Below are 16,655 nucleotides of genomic sequence, written 5' to 3'. Positions count from 1 at the left end.
ATCACAATTAGTGAATTTTTTCCACATCATATATTACTCATTCATACTCTAAACATTATATAAGTACACAACATATAAAGAAAGAAAACATATATTCTCCTACCAAAAACAAAGATTGGTCCCTTCTCACAAAGCTAAACAAACAAACAAAAAACTCATTGTTGCTAGGGGAAAAGGAGGAGTGAGCAAAAAAAGGTGAACTGTAGCACAGAATAACAAGAGTTGCCAGTGTAAGATCACAGCCTGTGAGGGTGTTGAGCGTATGAATAGAAGGTGAGAGTGAAATAAAATACAAAGATGAAAAAAGAGAAGAAAAAAAAGAGAAGTGACTTTATTTCTTGACTCTTTATGGGCATTTCTCTGAAAACTCGTTCTGATATCCAACTGCCTCCGGTCAAATTGTCGACCTCACCACTTCCTAACTGTAAAAGAGTTTCTTAAATATTTCTGTAATTCAGCTTCTTTATTCGTAGTAGGATGTGCTTCCTAGGGCTTATGTTTGTTTGCCCTTAAAAGTGCCAAGAGATTTACCAGGGGAAGTAGCTGCAATAGAGGAAAAAGGAGAGAATGTACTATGCCCGGGGCCATTCCTACATACAGATCTATGTGAAAAGGGGGAAGGATTAAATGGAAAAGCTTCATTCACCGTATGCCACCCAAATTCCAATTCTTGGCATGGTCAGAAGTTACCCAAGCCAAGATTGCCCATCAGAGTGAATTAAACACTGATTCTAATGCTTCAAGAAAAATCATTCTGGTGGAGATAAGTAACACGTGGTGTGGCCACCTCCAGTGCACCCAACAGACTGAAACTGCAGGTTGTCAATCAATATCACTCCAATTACAAGATCTCCTTGAGAGGGATTTCTTAAGGATTCTCTGGGGTTTTGATTCCAGGTGGTGTAAGAAGAGTGCGCTGGTCACACTTCTCGAGAATTAGTAGTAAATGCAGGATATTATTACGGTTTTCACTAATATGGTCGGGCTGAAGCAATAGCACAACGGGAAGGGCATTTGCCTTGCACGCGGCCGGCCTGGCCACGCCAGGTTTGATTCCTCCGCCCCCCTCTTGGAGAGTTCGGCAAGCTACCGAGAGTATTTCACCTGTATGGCAAAGCCTGGGAAGCTACCTGTGGTGTATTCAATATGCCAAACACAGTAACAAGAAGTCTCACAATGGAGACGTTACTGGACCTGCTTGAGCAAATTGATGAACAACGGAAGGACAGTGCATTAATATGGTCAGTAATTATATTTAAAGGTGATCATCAAAAACATCCTTGCCCCTTTGCAGTAGAAGACAGAGCTGATCCAAGCATGTTCAAATATAAAAGTCCCTCCCGTTGATCGTCGATTTGCTCGAGTGGGCCCAGTAACGTCACCATTGGAGACTTTGTTGTTACTGTGTTTGGCATATTGAATACATCACGGGGAGCTTGCCAGGCTCTGCCTTGCGGGTGAGATACTCTCGGTAGCTTGCCGGGCTCTCCGAGAGGGGCGGAGGAATCGAACTCCGGTCGGCCATGTTGGCTGCGTGCAAGGCAAATGCCCTACCGCTGTGCTATTGCTCTAGCCTGTTCATATAAATGTAACATAATTTCTAACCTAATTCATACTCTTTCCTTATCTGTTCTGCAGTATATACTTTTTTTTTTTTTTTTTTTTTTAGTGTTTTGCCCTGGGACCGTTTTTCTCCTGGGCAGTATGTGTGGGTTAAGTGCACAGATTCTCAAGATAGCAGGCTGATTTGAAATCTTGACGCCTAGCTAGCTTATGACCTTGGGCCAATTGCTTGACCTTCAGTTTCACCAGTCATCCTGTGAGAGGTGATGATGATAACATCTCCAATGATTGTCATGAGGATTAAGTGAATTCTTATTTGTTAAAGGCTGTAGATCAGTTCTTGGCACAGAGTAAGGACAATATGTAGTTTCAGGTGTTATCATTATTCCACGTGAGAATAGTTTATTGGAGCCCATCAAATTTGCAACTGAGACTATACACGCACTCTCTCCCATATTTATTTTAACTCATTAATTTCAATTGCTGACTTGTAGTGTTTGCCCCTTAAAGTTGTAGCTTCAAAGTTTTTCCCTAGTGTCTGAAATTAAATTTTGGACACCAGGTTTTATTAAATCTTATTAAATCTCACTTATCAGAGTTTTATTACTAAAATTGGGTAGCATTTGGATATAACTTAACCTTTAAAACTGCATTATTGGCATTTTCCCTTTCTAAAGAAGTCTGTTCAGTGTCTCTCTCTCTCTCTCTCTCCATATTTCTCTATGTAATTTTCTTTTAATTAAACTATTTTTCTTTTCTAAAATATATAAAAATTAAAGTAAGATGTATTATACAAATATTTGAAGAGAAATAGAGACATTTCCTGCATATTTCTTCACAAAATTTGAAATTTTACTGATAACTATGAAATTTTACATAATATGTTAGAGACTTATCAATTATATGCATACTGTCACTGTCACTGTCCTCCCATTGTTCATCGATTTGCTCAAGTGGGCCCAGTAACATCTCAATTGTGAGACTTATTACTGTGTTTGGCATATTTAATACGTCACGGGTAGCTTGCCAGGCTTTGCCATGGGGTGAGATACTCAGTAGTTTGCCAGCCTCTCTGAGAGGGGCAAAGGAATTGAACTCTGGTCGGTCGGGTCAGCCGCGTGCAAGGCAAACGCCCTATGGATGCGCTATCGCTCCAGCCCATCATAGGTGATAAAGGAAAATATTAGTAAATAAAAATTACTATAAACTTATAGAACGCAATTCATTTTTCCAAGCCAAAAAATTCTTGGAAATAAAGATGAATGCAAAGTAATACCATGAGATATTTTAGAAAACTGACATGTTCTAGGCTTTTCTCCCCTGCGTATATGTTCTTATTTGTGAGTACTTAAGTGATGTAGGTATGTCAGTGTTCATAAAACTTTGCATTTTAAATTTAATTTAATGTCATATCCTAAGAATCTTCATTCGCAGAATTAAAACTGCTTCAAAACATAATTTAAATGATTATATATCATTGCATAGTATAAATGCAACAAAATTTAATTTGACTTTTCCTCTAAAATTAAAAATGTAAGCAATAAAGTGAATATATAATATTGTAGTGGGCATACTCATACTTTAACCTTTTTCTGAGTTTCCAATTATTTCTTTCAAGTTCCCAAAATTTTATGTTGGATTAATTTTTATAAATATGATTGCATATTTCTTCATATAATTTACTCTAATCTTAATTTTTAAATCATATTGTTAGAACTTTACTTAATCATTTAATAAAATCTGAGCTAGAAGTTATTTTTGCCATTAAGTAAAAAATTAAATGGTTATAAAGCTCAATCAAACCACTTTACATTTTAAAAACAAAATATTTCTTAATTACAAACAATTGAAAGACAAATTTTTAATATGCTTTTGCATTTTAGAAATTTTTTAATACTACTGAGAATAATGAAATATGTGTGTGTATAATGAAGTACATAAAATGACATTTATTCATTCTCTTTTGGTGATTCATGTTAAATTGAAAGCTTTACTTTTATCAAGAAATAATTAAATCTAGTTTTTAAAAAATGGAATCAATTTCACAAAGAAGTTATCATAGAGACTAATTTTATAAATTAAAATATCATAATAATGTGACATACTTTATATTTTAAATAAAACTCTGACATACTTTCAATAGGATGCATGCTTTTTCTAGTATAACTGATGTTTTATCCTTCGTTGTGTGCTAACACAGTAACTCGAGCTCTGATAAAATGCATTTTAAGAAAATCAGCCAAATTTGACCATAGAAAGCTGATCATTGTAAAAGTTTGATATAGAAAAAATCATCAAAGATTCAAATTTTTCCTTCATTCAATTTTTTCAAGTGTTCTTGTTAACCAATTTCAATTGTTAGGCTAAAATGTAAAAGATGTAAATGTAGGCTAAGATTAGGTGTTTCTCAAACCAATTTATTTTTGTGAGTGTAGACATTATCTCCAAGTATATAGTGTGAGCCTGATAGTGTTGAATAGAAGTATTTATGAATATGACAAAAATTAGAGAAGTTTTTAATTTTGATTTTTAGCTGCTCGTCAATAACATGGAAATATTTTATATCAAATATGAGAAGTTCATAAAATCTGAAAGTTATCAATCATATTAATAATAAAGGAAGTTAAATTTTCTATTAAATAGTATTATCACCCCATAGCTTATTTTCACATTGTTGACAGTTTCTTGGAAGGATGGTGAAAATGTAACTTGACTGAATGACAGTGCCCTAATTCTCCTGTTGACCTTGATGAAATTTCAAATTAATTCAAATTAATTATTTCTATTTGGATATCATAAAAAATGTTCAGGAATTTATGTGACAATCCACTTGTCATTATCATTAAAGAACTTTGAATGCTCATAGTCTTCTCTTTCCCTTCCAGATCTTTTAGTGTTGTGTGTTTTGATCCATTATGATTTAAATAAACTCTTTGTCCTTCTCTTTCTGTGCCAGCCTAAAACCTTCGGCCTGCAGTCAGGAAGGGGTTGTGTTCCTTGTAACTGCAATTCCTTTGGGTCTAAATCATTCGATTGTGAAGAGAATGGGCAGTGTTGGTGCCAACCTGGAGTCACAGGAAAGAAATGTGACCGCTGTGCTCACGGCTACTTCAAGTTCCAAGAAGGAGGTTGCACAGGTTAGTAAATGAAACATCCCTGTTTCCTAGTGAGAGGTCTGACTTATGGAACAGTTTTGTTTCTATCATTCCCAACAGTTACAGGAAGTGCATATTGATGACATAAAATGTTTAATAAGTAATGTTCAAGAATATTAAATAAGCTAAAAAATACACGTGTTATTTGAAATTTATTCCAAATAAATATGTTGCCATTTGAAAAACTTCCTTATCAATTTGCTTGCAAGTACTCAGGAAAACTCATCAGCAGATCCCAAATCTGCTGTGAAGTCTTATCACCACCATTGAGCCACTCACTAAAAGACTATTAAGATTTAAGTCAAATATTTATATTTTTCTGGTGACAATGTTATTTTAATTTAAAATTGACTCCCATATGAAACCGTTCAACTTTTCCTTTTCCTACTGCAAAATGGTACAAGGATCAGAAAACCTAATATATTTCTTCAATATTAAAAAAATTAAAAGAAGGCCAGCATAATGTTGTAGAGGGTAGGGCATTTGCCTTGCACCTGGCCAACCAGGATTAATTCCCTGTGTCCCATATGGTCCCCAAGCACCACCAGCGGAGTAATCTTTGAGTGCAGAGCCAGGAGTAAACCCTGAGTCCAATTGGGTATGGCTTTAAGACAAAACAAATGGAAAACAAATTAAATATTTTCATCCACTTTTTTAGGTATCTTGAAATCTGTGATGTTCTGATTAAGAAATAGATTGGTTCTCAATTATTACTAGTTCATGGGAAAATGCAAGGCACTCTAATCATGAATTTTTCATCAGCATTTTCATATATATATATATACACATATTCAGTGTCAGCCTTTCACAAAACATGGTTTAAGAAAATGGGAAGTAGCACTACAAATAAAAGTAAATATTAAACATTAGTCTTGATTTATATGCTACTAATTTGAAGTTGACCCTTATTCCAAAAATCATTATGTTGAATATTGTCTTTGCTTACCAATATCACTGATTCAAGTGATATCCCTATATTGTTTGTACCTTAATAAGGAGTCTTTAGCACTCAGCATCCCTAGTGCGCCCCCAACCTAAAAAAATTTCAGAAGAGTATTGTATATAACGAACCTGAGTGATAGCACAGCAGGTAGTGCATTTACCTTGCACTCGGCCAGGTCGACCGCCCCCGAGTTCGATTCCCCTGCCCTTCTCGGAGAGCCCAGCAAGCTACCGAGAGTATCTCGCCCGCACGGCAAAGCCTGGCAAGCTACCCGTGACATATTTGATATGCCAAACGCAGTAACAACAAGTTTCACAATGGAGACGTTACTGAGCCCGCTTGAACAAATTGATGAACTATGGGAGGACAGTGATAGTGACAGTTTTATAATAAATTAAGCTTTTGTATATTATTCTGAAATACATAATTTTTGGTTCTCCAGAAATCTGTCTGTGATATCTTAGCAAATTTGTTGATACACTAAGATGTATAAAACTATGCTTTAAAATATACTGTAAGGGGTTGGAGCAACAGCACAGCAGGTAGGGCGTTTGCCTTGCACACGGCCAACCCGAGTTTGATTCCCAGCATCCCATATGGTCCCCTGAACATCGCCAGGAGTAATTCCTGAGTGCAGAGCCAGGAGTAACCCTGTGCATTGCTGGGTGTCACTCAAAAAGTAAAAATAAATAAATAAATAAATAAATAAATAAATAAAATATACTGTGATATTTAGATTCAGCCATCAATAAATTTTGCTTAATTTGAGTAAATACCAAGGGTACTATACATTGTCAATGGTACTATGCCAAAGATATTTTCAAATTTATCTACTACCAGAAAATATGAAACCAATAACATAATATGAAATACTTTCAACATTTTTAAATGCAAACCTGTAGCTTCCTCTCCCAGAGAAGAAAAACAAAAATCAAGTGCGAAACAGGTTAATGTTGTGGTTGAGAACCTAATTCACCCTAAACAGCTTCAATTGTTTAAAGGAACAATTTGTGTGACCTTCACTGAGTAACCTGGTCTTGCTTCACTGGGTTCTTCCAAGAGTTGGTTGAGTTAATGACTAAAAATCTTTTAAATAAAATATAGCACTTAAGTGCTATGCAGTGTTTATCATTGTTATTAGTATTATTTTTAACATTATCAATTGTAGTAAACACTCTTCTTTAAGGGGAAAACTAATTTCTCAAGTAATCTTCTCTTCATATTACAATTCTATTGAACAGCTATTAAAATTTTATATTTATGTGAAATGATTTAAACTGTCCTAAGACAATTTTTAGCACATACATTTAGACATTACCGAGAGTATCCCGCCCGCAAGGCAGAGCCTGGCAAGCTACCCATGGCATATTCAACATGCCCGAAACAGTAACAATAACGGGTCTCATTCCCCTGACCTTGAAAGAGCCTCCAATACAGCATCATTGGGAAAGACAAGTAAGGAGAGGCTGCTAAAATCTCAGGGCTGGGATGAGTGGAGACTTTACTGGCAAACACTCAAGATGACAGTGATACAGTGACAGCGATACAGTGATACACTTAGACATAATGTGAACATTTTTTTCCATGATGGATAGTATGTGTATGGTACTTTGGATTAAAATCAACAACAATAATAACAAAGTCACTTAAACATTTATTTGCCACTTACTTAACGTCAAGTATTGCTCTGAACATTTTTCATTGCTGCCATGGATGTTGTGAGCAATGATAATTGTGATCGCTTAAAATATTAAAAATTAACTTCAAGCTGGAGAGAAAGCACATCAATCTGAATACATCCTTTGCGTTCTGTATGCCTGAGTTTGAGTCCCAGCTCCACATGGCTCTCAGGACTTCTGGGAGCAATTCATGGGCACTGATCTGGGAGTAGCACCTGAGCACCACCAGGCGTGGCCTGAAAACAAAACAAAAAAAAAAAATGAACTTCAATTAGATAGCCCAAATACGTTCCAGCAAATGGTTGACTTGTCTTCTGATCAATTCAAAAATTTATTTCTTGGAGTATCAATGCTCCTATTTGAATTCAAATATTTGGTCTCTCCTCTTTGATTTGAAATACACTATAGCATATTCAATAACAGTGTCAACTTTAGCTAAGAGTGGCATGCATTTCTTATTGTTAATTTCCTGTTGCCGATGCCATTGAAGTTCTAAAATCTTATTTTTGTATTCTTTGACAAATGCAACGTGCATTTATTTCTGAATAATGAATTAAAATGTCTTAAAAAGAAATAAGGTGGAGCTGGAGAGATAGTAGAGTGGGCAATGCACTTGTCTTGCATGCAGCATGCCAGTAGTAGTACAAGTCCTACCGTTGTTCATCAACTTGCTCGAGCGGGCCCAGTAACGTCTCCTTTTTTTTGAGACTTGTTGTTACTGTGTTTGGCATATTGAATATGACACGAGTAGCTTGCCAGGCTCTGCCATGTAGGCGAGATCCTCTTAGTAGCTTGCCGGGCTCTCCGAGAGGGGTGGAGGAATCAAACTCGGGATGGCCAAGTCAGCTGCGTGCAAAGCAAGGCAACCCTACTGCTGAGACACGCTTGACTCACCACCCCTATATATTCTTCAGAGCACCACCAGGAATGATTCCTGAGTGTAGAGTCAGGAGAAAGCCTTGCTCACTGCCAGGTGAGTCTCCCCAAATAAAAAGAAAAGAGAGGAAATAAGACAGTTGGTAAACAAACTTCAATAGTGCATTTATGTGTATATATGTAATTGACCCTTGAAAAACATGGGTTTGGGGGCTGGAGTGATAGCACAGCGGGTAAGGCGTTTCCCTTGCATGTGGCACGACCTGGGTTCGATTCCCAGCATCCCATATAGTCCCCCGAGCACCACCAGGAGTAATTGCTGAGTACATGAACGAGGAGTAACCCCTGTGCATCGCTTAGTGTGACTCCCCCAAAAAAGCAAAAACAAAACAAACAAAACAAAAATATGGGTTTGAACTATGTCAGTCTACTTAGCATATTTTTTTCAAATAATTACAAATGCACTTTCTTTTTTAACAGCATATTATTTTTCTAGCTTACTTTAAGTCTACTATATTATATATCTGTAGCATTAAAATATGTGTGAATTGACTTGCTATGGATAAAAACAGTAGCAGCAGGGCCAAGAAAAGAGCACAGGAGTTAAGGTGCTTGCCTTGTGTGTGACCCACACATGTTCAGTCCCTACCACCTCATTGGTCCTTTGAGCAATGTCAGGAGAAATTCTTGAGCACAGAGACAAGAGTAAGCCCTGAGAAGCCTGCTGGGTGACCCCCTCCTCACAAAAAAATACAACTACAAAATAGTAGTTAATATTTTAGGGAATAATATATATATAAATTTGCAACTGTTCAGGGGGATTTAGTACCCCTGTACAGGTCTAAATTTATATTGCTATAATTCAACTATTTAAAAGTATTTACCTGACATACTGGATTTAAGAAACCTATTATGAGCAATGGTTTTTATTACAAGTCTGTCACAGCAGGAAGAAAATTTTGATCTACACAGAACAGAAAATTACATATGAACTTAAATTAGACAAACAAAATTATAATAGGTTTAAAAAAACAAATTGACAAGAATCTTATAAGCGTTTTTCTCTTCTTATCCAAAAGTTAGAAATGTTTTACATTTGAGAAATAATTTTAATGTATTTTTTGTTGAACAACACTTCTGTATATACTTAATTTTTCCAGTTCAGTAATCTTAAAACATAGTATAAGAATAAAATACAAATAATATAAAGCTCAACATTTTGTATCTTTTTTATTGTCCTTTCATCTGTGAAGCTTGTGACTGTGCTCATCTGGGTAATAATTGTGATCCAAAAACTGGTCGATGCATCTGTCCTCCCAATACCGTTGGAGAGAAATGTTCAAAATGTGCACCTAATACCTGGGGCCACAGTATTATCACTGGTTGTAAGGTGAGTAAATTGCTTTTATTCAACTTATAATTTTTAAGGTTTTTATGTTGCCACTGCTATATAGTTAGTTATTTCAAATCCAGCATCATATTACGAAATAATATAAGGCTATCACTGTAGTGTGATTGCAAATATTGATCAGTATTCTACTTTTAAGAAAAATGAACCAAGCACATATATGCAGTTTCATCTATGAGGTCTATCAGAAAAAGAAAAAAGAACCCTACATACTAATAAATACCAAAAACATAACACTTAGTGAAATATACCTGCAAGATACAAAGAAATGACAAACTTACTAAAATCATTTTCCAAAAATCTATATGAATTTGCACTAAATTAAACCTGCTTTCAACTGACAGGAGTAATTTAAGAGTCTGGAGAGTCACATTATCAGTCTTTAACTTGAAAAGGTCTTCATTTGTCCCATTGATGTAGAAGGAGGAATGATCATCTCAAGCATCTATCTGAAAAGTAACATAAGACTGTTGCAGAAATAATGGATGAGAGATAACAAAAGTTGGGGCCTATTGATGCCCATCTATTAAGTTATAGACTACCCAGCTTTTGCACTAATATGGCTTGATAAATTTTTAGAGGTAGGATATAAGAAAGAAGACTTAAAGATGACTCCTAAACCTTTCTTTGCAGAAGAATAGATGATGTGTCATTTACCACTTGTGGAAATTATGGAATAAGTGAGTAAAGGAAATAAAAGTTATGTTGAGTCTTAGATCAACTATTTATGAGTAATCAATGGATACAATAAAATTTACCCACCTAAAGATGAATTTAGAACAATGAATATAGCACAGCAGGTAGGGCGTTTGCCTTACAAGCGGCCAACATGGCCGACCCGAGTTCAATTCCTCTGCCCCTCTCGGAGAGCCCGGCAAGCTACCGAGAGTATTCGATACGCCAGACACAGTAACAACAAAGTCTCCAATGGAGACGTTACTGGGCCCGCTCGAGCAAATCGACGATCAACGGAATATGGTCATGTATGAATTGTTATACTCAATTTCTCTCAACATAGCATGAAGAAACAACTTTGTACCTTCTATCATTATTATTTTTCATCACAGTCACGGTCATGGTCCTCCCATTGTTCATCAATTTGCTCGAGCGGACCCAGTAACATCTCCTTCATGAGACTTGTTGTTATTGTGTTTGGCATATTGAATACGTCACGGGTAGCTTGCCAGGCTCTGCCGTGCAGGCGAGATACTCTCGGTAGCTTGTTGGGCTCTCCGAGAGGGGCAGAGGAATCGAACTCGGGTCAGCCATGTTGGCTGCGTGCAAGGCAAACGCCCTACGCGCTGTGCTATCGCTTCAGCCCTATTATTTTTCATAATGACATTTATTTCTTCTCATGTGTATTTCAGTTCTCAGAGTAAAAAAAAGAAAAAAACTGAAATTGATCTTTTGGGGTATATTATGTTTTTTCTCATAAATTCTAATTTCCTAAACTTTTCCAAATTCTACTCTCTAATTCTAAATACAGCCATGATGGTTTTTATTTATTTTTCTTTTTTCTGTGTTATAGTCTACAAACTACCTTTAAGTCTAATCTAATTGTTTTTATTCCTTCAGAAATCATAATCCTGAGGCTCCTATTATCAAATACCTTATAAAGTTATTTTTCTACTTTTCCTTTCTCTTTTATCAGCTTAAAAAAGAGATAAACTATTCAACAGATACAAAAAAACTAAAGACGCATAAAAAATAAAAAAATCATTTACTATTTAGTACTCAATGTAGCACAGAGATCAATGAGGGTTATGCCTGAACTGTGCCCAGTAAAATTCAGAGCAATAATAAGGCCAATTTTATGTTAGTTAAAGTAATTCTAATTAATTAAATTGTATTGAAGAAGAGTGAAATGATGATTAAAATGTACCTCCCTTTGATTCAATAGGAGCTTTCTAAAAACAATGTTAATCCAATAAATTAGCATAGATATAGACTCTACCTTTACAAATATGATTTAAAAACCCATGAATATACTGATTTAGAATACACTTGTTTTGTGGAAAGTCAGTAGAGAAAAAACAAGGATAGTGAGGCTTTGCTCAAGGAAGTTCAGCTTTCTAATTATAAGTGACTTGTGATTAGAGAAATTAAAAGTTTATGGATAACTAAGTTTTCCAATGCTAATAATTCTAAGTTTTAAGGATTATAAAACTGTTTTTCAAAAACAAAGGAAATATTTCTCAAGAGTTTATAAATAAGATTTTATAAGTATTAATAATATGTTTTATGCCTGACTTTGATTCTTTTAATTTTGTTTCCAAGTCTTCACCCATTTTCTTGAGTTCATGAATAAGCTATAAGAAAATTAAGAAGGTTTTCATTCTACTCACAAATCCTATAATGTGTCCAAACTTTTAATGAAAACCTTGAGCTAACTCTGGTGCCAAATGATATATATATATATATATATATATATATATATATATATATATATATATTCAGAATACATATATATCATGATGGAACATAAACCAAGTTACTAGAAAAATATATAGCTACATATTTGATATTATTATATTTACTTAGCATTGAATAAACATCATGGCAACTGAAGTCGATTAATATTTTTGATTACTATGAATCTCTGTTAAAAACCTAAACTTCCAGATAGACATTTCATAATTATGAATAATTATGAAAGATTATAAACACCTCATAAATATTAATGACAATATGAGTAGTAGTATACTATTTAAAACACTTGAATGACTATAATCTAAATGAAAAGCGATTTAAGATTTATAGCTTTCCTTTCTTTGTGTCATGGATAATTTCTCTGTGCTGAGGTACAAGCACACACATCATCAGAGCTTTTATTAGAGTAGAATACAAAGCCTGCCATCTTTCACAAATAGGCAAATAGTGCATAAGTCCTCTAATGCTAAACAAACATTATATCTAATTATGATTTAAGTTTGATGTTGGCTATTGGGCAATCCAAATACATGGTTAATGGTCTCATTTATTCTCTCCTATAACTTACTGATTTGGAAAGTTAATAATGTCTATTTGTACTCTCAACTGGTTCTTTGGTTTGATACAACAAAAACTTAGTAGAAGACATATCATATTATAAAAATAGAGATGTCCCCTTATTTTAAAATGTTAAAAATATATTGTGCAATTCCATTTTCTTTAAAATATTTCTATTTCTAATTGTGTTCCATATTTAATGAGTCTAATGAACATATCAAAATAAATAAATCAATTATATTCATTTTAAATTTTCATTCAATATCTGATAACCTATAAGAATGCCTTACTTGAAGTAATGGCAATGTTATAGACTCTGCGATTTGAAGTTATATATATGTTAATAACATAATAAACAATCACAGCTTGGATATGTGTGTTTAAAATACTTTAGTTATGTGCATAATATAGTTCTTCTTTGCGAATTATAATGAAGCCAGACAAAAAATATTTCATCAGTAGGACTCAGGAAAAAGACATGGTTGTTATTTTAACATCAAAGTCTAGGAATATACTTTGCCAAATATTTGCATAGAAAATAATAGATAGCAAATGGTGATGGTACTTCATATTCTATAAGGAATAGCCTTATAGGCAAACTACTGTTGACAAAAGCAGAATCAAGAGTATCCCCACTAGTGTTTAATACAAGGATTGATTTGTGCAATGAAGGTGAGAATACAAAGTAAAATACAGCCAGATTTGATTATGGGTATTTGGCACATTGTTATGCTTCAGAGTCTGCATAAAACTATAGATACAAGAAAACAGAACATTATCAAAATAGAGTCAAGCCACAGAAAAAAATGTAAACACTATACATCAGAAACACAGAGGTGATACCCACTTTGGTATCAAACTAGGACTCACATGGCAGAAAGAAAACATATTCATCATTTAAATGGAAAATAAAATAAATCATTAACTGAATGATGAAACTGGTTACTGAAAACAAATCAAAGAACATAAGATACCCTGAACTATAAGGAACAAAAGAAGCACTAATTCTCCTCAGTCAGTACAAGAAGCAAGGACTAGGACAGATTACTATACTTCTCAGTCCATCCCCAGTCATCCTGTTTCAGAGCAAAAATGTATCACCACCAGAGGAACACACACCCTTCTTGTGGTAGAACAGAAACGGTCGTGATAATGATAACACTGTTGGCAGTGTTTTCTCTCAAGAACTGGTTTTATAGAAGGTTAATGCTATTGTTGGTGGATGTGATATGACAACACAGTCTATCATGACCAAAGCACGGTGACCTAGCCACCCAAAGAGAAGCCCCCGAGGACTCATCAAGAATTATTTCCTGGGATCCCATTACAAAAAATAAAATAATTGTAATGATCAGGACAGTATTGAAGAGACATATTAGAAAACTAGTTATCTACATACCACTGAATTCTTCTAATCAGCTTTACTGAATCCTTCTAAAGGTCCTCTGTTTATCATATGTATCATTCTGCTGCTACCTGGGCAGAGAGAAATGTCTAGAGTGCCTAACACATATTACAACGCAAAGCAAGGGGAGAGAATTCAGAGCTCAGGGGGCTGAGGGTGGGGTGGATTGATCACTGGCATATCTGATCTCTGAATTCTATTTATGTCAAGACCCTAACCAGCATTATAGAAATTTGCTTGTCTTTTTTTTTATTTAATTGAAAAGAGACAAGCTGTTTAACTCATAAAATAATATAAGATCGAACTATATAGATATGGGCAGAAATTGAACAAGAGTGAGACGAAATAAAGAAATCATTGAAAAGATGAAAAATGTGCAATAGTGTAATTAAAATATATGTTGGTAGAGCTTACATGTCATGGAATTTTCATTATTTGAACTGAGAGCTATAAAATGTATAATAAATGTGAGAAATATAAAAATTACAACAGAAGACATTAGGGCACTATGGATTTGAGGCAGATGAAAAATTTCATTGAGAATCATAGGCTTTCTGCAAAAAACAATTGATAAACTGAGCAAAAGTTTTTTTAAATTGAAGAAATAGCATTGAGTCAAAAAGATGTGTTCTCAAATTGAAAGAATTCACCATGTTCAAGTAAACTTATGAAAAAAGACTCAAACTTTAAAAAATTTAAGCAAAGTTTTGAATTACATAAACAGAAAATTACTATGTATCTGCAGGAAGACGATAAAAGGTTACCAGCAGAGAGTCTAACATCAAGGTTTGCTGCAAAAATAAATGTCAAAGCCAACATCCGAGATGCCACTTCTCATCTAAATTATTTCTAGTTTCCACACATCTGGTTTAGTGCTCTTTTGATGTTCTCATAGTATTATAACTTCTATAATATAATGTTTATTCCTTCATGCTGCATTTGTGTATTCACCTGTCTATATCCACTAAACTATGAAGTATGTCACTAAACAACTTAGAAAGCTACAAGAATGTTAAATGACGGCATAAAATTCAGTCTTTGAAACAAAGTGATAGAAGAACAGTGATATCTAAATCCTCTTTGCTCTAAAAAGACCTAGAAACCTTGTTTCCTTACCCATCAGCATTATGTTTTCTGGATGCATATGTTATAGTAAATGCTGGAAGAAATTTTAATGCTACATACACTGATTTCCCAAGTGACTTAACTAGAACAGAACAGTACTAAGCAGATAATAGACCCTTGATTAATAGTCTTGTAATAGAAGTGGAATAATTAGAATTAATTTGTTTTTTGTTTTTTGTTTTTCTTTTTGGGTCACACCTGGTGATGCACAGATGTTACTCCTGGCTCTGCACTCAGGAGTTACTCCTGGCGGTGCTCAGAGACCATATGGGATGCTGGGAATCGAACCCGGGTCGGCCGTGTGCAAGGCAAACGCCCTACCTGCTCTGCTATGTCTCCAGCCCCTAGAATTAAATTTTTAAGGTATTTTCCATAAAATGGTGTTAATGGTTGCTGTTTTTACCTCTTCCATAGGCTTGTAACTGCAGCACAGAGGGCTCTCTGGATTTCCAGTGTAATATAAACACTGGCCAGTGCAACTGTCATCCAAAATTCTCAGGAGCAAAATGTTCGGAGTGTAGCCAAGGTCACTGGAACTTCCCACACTGCACTCCCTGTGATTGCTTCCTTCCCGGCACTGATGACTCAACCTGCGATTCAGGAACAAAAAAGTGCTTCTGCAGCGACAAAGTGGGGCAGTGCACTTGTAAGGTATGTGCCGCCTAAATATGGGAAGAAAACTACCTCCCTTGGTTGTATTTTCATTGCTTGTTTGCTTGCTTCTTTTAATTTGGGAGGCAGGCCTTCCAAAAAACTGTTCAGAGGGTATGTGGGTTTATCACTGCAATTCTCTGCTAACTGTGCAGGCAGTTCCTACAATGCTGGGGTAGCCTGGGCCACTCTGGTAGTGCCCAGAGAACCAGGACAGCACACGGCACCCAGCAACGTTCAGGAACCATGAGATGCTAGAGACTAAGCTGGTGTTGTGCATGTGAGGCATGTTTCTTATTTTTATTTTATTTTATTGCTTTTTGGGTCACACCTGACAATGCTCAGGGGCTACTCCTGGCTCTGCACTCAGGAATTACTCCAGGCAGTACTTGGGAGGATCCTGGGGATCCAATCCGGGTTGGTAGAGTGCAAGACAAATGCCCTCCCTGCTGTACTATCGCTCTGGCCCAAGGCATGTCCTTAAACCCTATATTATCTGTCTTGCCCATTGTTCAGTTTTTATATGATTTAGTGTCATTATTGCTATTTTATAAACCTACACCTAAACTCATTACCCCAGCTTTTACTCAATATGTTTATTGACATGAGCTGGAGCCATAGCACAGTGGATAAGGCATTTGCCTTGCACGCGGCTGACATGGCCGACCCTGGTTCGATTCCTCCACCCCTCTCGGAGAGCTCGGCAAGCTACTGAGAGTATCTCGCCCCCGTGGCAAAGCCTTGCAAGCTACCCATGACGTATTCGATATGTCAAATGCAGTAACAATTGTCACAATGGAGACATTACTGGGCCCGCTCAAGCAAATCGATGAACAATGGGAGGACAGTTTATTGACATAGA

The 16,655-nt window shown here is 35.5% G+C and overlaps 1 protein-coding gene across 1 annotated transcript in view; it reads left to right on the top strand.

Annotated features, from left to right (window-relative positions):
- The window catches only part of LAMA2 (laminin subunit alpha 2), a 647,398-nt gene that overhangs the window by 406,553 nt on the left and 224,190 nt on the right, over window positions 1-16,655 (top strand). Inside the window, exons 21-23 of the mRNA XM_056126014.1 lie at window positions 4,520-4,700; window positions 9,470-9,606; window positions 15,557-15,793. Of these exons, the coding sequence (XP_055981989.1) occupies window positions 4,520-4,700; window positions 9,470-9,606; window positions 15,557-15,793 (555 nt within the window). The remainder of the gene's footprint in view (window positions 1-4,519; window positions 4,701-9,469; window positions 9,607-15,556; window positions 15,794-16,655) is intronic.

The sequence above is a fragment of the Sorex fumeus genome, unplaced genomic scaffold (genome assembly GCF_029834395.1).
Source record: "Sorex fumeus unplaced genomic scaffold, SorFum_2.1 ptg000061l, whole genome shotgun sequence".
Taxonomy (NCBI): Eukaryota; Metazoa; Chordata; class Mammalia; order Eulipotyphla; family Soricidae; genus Sorex; species Sorex fumeus.
Note: the sequence above shows the minus strand (reverse complement) of the source record. Positions and strands in the feature narration are given on the sequence as shown.